A 4608-nucleotide genomic window follows, 5' to 3' on the forward strand; every position below is an offset into this window, starting at 1 on the left:
ATGACTACGTCACACGGAGACGTCACTTTTCTTTCCCGAGCGAAGTCCGACCCATTCACAGAGTTTGACACAGAGTTTGACAAATTTACGATCGCGCCGACCAAGAACAACCTTCAACTTCTATAAATTAAAAGTTTGAGATTAAATTCCTCTGCAATGTTCAACTTCACACAAACATAACAAGACATAAATAATACCGAGTCATCCAATTGGTCAAGGACTCGTTGAATTTCAGCGATTTCTGATTGGTTCGCACCGCGCGTCCCATCTGTTGCGTCATCATAAGTGAAGCAATACGACATATTCAGCCATTTCTCGATTTTGTTGAAGAAGGATTTTGAAGGAATCTTCGGGATTATGTTGTAACTGATATCAAGCTCTCCGATCTAGAGTTAAAATGTTTGTAAAATTAAACTACAACATGGTGTTATAACAAAGACTAATATCCTACTATTTAACTCATACAAGTTAACTGGTTACTGTTAACTAATTAATAACTAACTAGCATGATGGTAGCTTAGGCCTACAGTAGGCTACTGGACCAAAACAAATTCTTGGATTTTGAGAAAAATAGAAGGAACTTTAAGCGACCAAGTTAAACCACAATCGAGTATTCGTTGCAGAAATAAAACTTGATATTAAAGTCGCAAAAATATTTTTACTTTTGTAGAAATTTGAAATTTTTCTTCTGGCCAAATCTTGGTCAGATGCTGATGATTTTAGCCTAAACTGAACCGATCATATTTTGCCATTTTTCTCAATAAAACGAACGAATTTTAAGCGGCCAGGTTTACTGCGCATTCCAGATCTATCAGAGATTTAAAAAGTAAAACTTGCGCGGGGAAATTACGCCCCGTTGAAACAAATTAAAACAAAATATTCCGACCAACAACAACGCACAGAATCTCAACAAACCATGTTTGCTTAAAAGCGGGAAAAACTATTATGACGTCACATACAAAACGAAGGCGCATTGTTACGACACATTGAGTTCGTAAACAAAATTGAAGACGAACGAAAAAGTAGAAAGTAAAATAAATAAACAAACCTTTCCTGGCATTGCCTCAAATAACCGGCCGACATCTTCTGGTTTAGAAAAGCATTTGCACAGAAGAAGCCGTTTGACGCGTTTCTCAACTTTAGTGAGAATAAACAGGAACGAGTCAATTTGTGATTCTGTCAACTTGATAAGGCATAAATCCAGCACTTCTGGGAAAAGTTCCGCTGCATTCGTGGTGAGCTGCTCGTCATTGATTTGATGAATTTGTTCATAAAAACGCAGCAATTCACGTCTGTCATCACCTAAACATAAATAAAACTTATTTTTTACCTGGTTTACACTTAAACGACTGTAGGCCTATCTGTGGGTTGAATGGGTGTAGGCTACAGGTTAGTTACCAACAAATATACAAAGTCCATTGATCACAATTCAATAAATAAACCGTGCACACTGCACAGGTACAAGTTTAAAACAAACAAGGTTGCAATAAGACAACCGCGTCATAACATGCAATGATATACGTAATATACTGTATTGGTAAGCCTAAAATTACTATGGGCTACTTGGTGGTTAAGAATTGTTACATCAAATATGGGGCGAATATGCATCACTAAATACTAACATTTACAGACACCAAGTCAAAAAGTATCACAGCAAAGTATAATGCATGCAAGATATTGTGGGTTAATTACCTCTCCATGAAAATGCACCTTTGTATTGATACGTTTTTAATTTGCTGATAATCTCTGCATGCTGAAGATTTCCTGCAAAATAACAAACCACCTTCTTACAATACTAGCAGTGAGCACCAAATAGGAAAAACAAAATAGAAGTTATTCACAAACTAAATCCATATCCAAATCCGCAAGCAAATATTTTAAAAAAAATGTCCGGCTATTTTGGTTAGCATGTGCATCTATTTTCGGGTCGGGCTGAATATGCTTAGAAACATTTAAATAAATGTAAAAAATCCGTAAACAATATAATTTCTTGTAATTTTAGCCAATTGTCTATAACTTTCTTAGCAGTGGGGGAAGGCATGGAATGAGTGGGTGCTTGGACATTGCTGAGGTATTGCACATGAACAGGATATTGCAACGAATTATCTAAAGTACATCACGATTATGAAAGTTTTTGTAGAGCATCGGCAAGCTGGGCTAGTCTGACAACTGTCTTGAAATCAGAAACATCTTACCTGCTGGAAAAGGTTGTTGAGTGGACACAGAAGTATTCATCACCCAATGCCGAGAAGAAGGAAGTTGAGTTACAGGACAGTATGAATTATACTAATGGACTTCTATGTGACATCCACATCAATTACATATAGTTATCATACTATCCACTTTAATAATATACCTCATGTCGTCATGCATTTTTTGTTTAACGATTTTTACCATCATAAGCGGTCAATCAATAACGAACAACAACAGGTAAAGTCCAAGTGTATGATTAAATATTTTCCTGTGTTCACCGGAGACTCAAACCTACTGTTATATAATTGCATAAACTATTTTATTCATTTCCATGAATTATCTGCGGTACTAATATACAAGTGTACAACCAAATGATGTCACAATTTGAGTGGCTGGGGTCTAGTATACAAAGGCATCCTGTGGTTGTGCACTGGTATACTAGGCCTACACCCCTAATTTCTTCATTTGGAACTATGGTGCATAAACAGCCAACGGCTTCCAGTCTATCCACCCTAAGGAGTGGGGATGCTCCAGATTGGAAACTTTGCTAAGTACGCAAGGAATTAAAATTAATTGCGTGTATAATGGCTATTGTATCATCTTGTTGTGTATGGAACAACTCACAAAAAGAACAAACTTACCGGTACTTACTTACTGGGAGATGCTTCCATCAAAGAAAGTAACCTGCTGTGCATACTGACTACAGCAATTATAACTGATTCTGTTCATCCGATTTTTACCTGTTCACTGATCTTTAAAAGCAGCACACCATGACCCAGGGCCGATATATATAGAAATATACATACGCTTGTTAACAACCGGTTCGCGAAAGTCATTAAAAGTCCTAGAACAGGTTCGCACGAACCGGCTGAATCCCACCGTTGTATATACATTATTTTACAGAACAAACATTTCCCATGTTACAGAAATTGATAGGTTACAGTCAAAGCGTGTTATTTAGTGCTTGTGTAAACAAGAAGGGGTTTCCAGAAAGCAAAAAGTTCTATTCTAGCAACAGGCGAGTTTGTTGCCGCCGTTCCACAATCAATGGCTTCACATTAGGCCGCCATTTGCCGACGCTATTTGGAGATTTCACGCAGCTTATTTGAGGTACTCATTCAGCAGTATAAATGGTGAAAAATGACACTTTCCGGACAATGGTGAAAACGGGCTGTTACTTTTTTTTCGGAAACAAAGAATTCATATAAGAAGCAAAGTGTTGGCAACTGCGAGTTAGTCGAAGAAGTAATATAGTAGGCTATAGTAATGAAAGCCAAACGTTAAGCCCAAGTCATACAATTTTCTGACACCTACTGTACTTAACGAAATGTCTGTAGCATGTTGATAGCAAAAGACAAATTTTTCGTTTAAATATCGGCCACAACGGACAATTATGAAACAAATACTCTTCCGTCCCTACCTACCGCCCAAAATCTACCCTGGTTTACTTCTCGATTATAAAATGGTACCAAGGTGTTGAGCTAATTTAGAAAACAAAACGTTCCGCATTCTACCTGAACTATAGACTGACGTCTACTCGTCAGTTGTTTACTTGTAACCTGTCATGCAATTTGTGGCACAAAACGCACAAGGCCAGAATATTAACCAAGGTTCTCGTGACGTTACGCCCATTTCTAATAAAAATCAAAGCAAATTTTGTTGTTTGAAGCCTAATATCGAATAAATAAACAAAAAATTTTGGCTTTAGCGGCCTACAAAATTTTTGCCTCTACCAACGTACCATTTTACGTCGAATACTTCAATACTTTTGTATTCCGCTACGACATTGATAGGATAAGTAGCATATCACAAACGCAAAATATACGGCTGTATGCTGATCGACCGCGTATGCAAAAGCTCCGTACACTCTTTGAGATAGATGTGTCTATAAGACTGCAACACCTCTTTGCATGGGCCCTACACATTCCAGTCTGGCTTGTCAGTTTACGTTAGATTTAACAGTTACCATCATATAACGTTAAATTTTAAGTTTGCTAATAGCGCATTCTTCACCGATTCTTAACAATTTCATTCACGTCAAACCTTCAAAGCTTTACAATATCTTAGCCAGCAATATATTGCCCAGTATCATCGATCCGCTGTACAAATTATATGCGGTAGGCCACATTGCCTTAATAGCCAACGCCACCCAGCACTGTATGAAGATTAGACGAGCACCAACAGTAGCTTATATAAGAGGAACCGAAAAAGTCACACGACCCAAGTCAAACAGACTGTTTCCTAATTAAATAAATTCTATTGTTAAGACAAGCGTAAACTTGCCTCGTTTTGCCGTCGTTTGCCGCCGCGGCAAATAAATCAAACGCGTCATAGTTTGCGCAACACTCATTCTCATTTTGCTGTGGTTACTGATCAATTTAGGCTGGAGCCGGTCACACAATTTCTAGTTGGAAT

The 4608-nt window shown here is 37.7% G+C and overlaps 1 protein-coding gene across 1 annotated transcript; it reads right to left on the reverse strand.

Moving 5' to 3' along the window:
- Positions 1-100: 100 nt before the first annotated feature.
- LOC143471271 (uncharacterized) lies at positions 101-4331 on the reverse strand. The gene is made up of 4 exons (XM_076969697.1): positions 2196-4331; positions 1693-1764; positions 1049-1302; positions 101-386 (listed from the first exon to the last, which is right to left on the reverse strand). Exons 1-4 carry the CDS (start codon positions 2233-2235, stop codon positions 114-116), a joined length of 639 nt encoding a protein of 212 aa, XP_076825812.1. The 5' UTR covers positions 2236-4331; the 3' UTR covers positions 101-113.
- Positions 4332-4608: the final 277 nt, after the last annotated feature.

Source organism: Clavelina lepadiformis, chromosome 9 (assembly GCF_947623445.1).
Source record: "Clavelina lepadiformis chromosome 9, kaClaLepa1.1, whole genome shotgun sequence".
NCBI classification, from domain to species: domain Eukaryota; kingdom Metazoa; phylum Chordata; class Ascidiacea; order Aplousobranchia; family Clavelinidae; genus Clavelina; species Clavelina lepadiformis.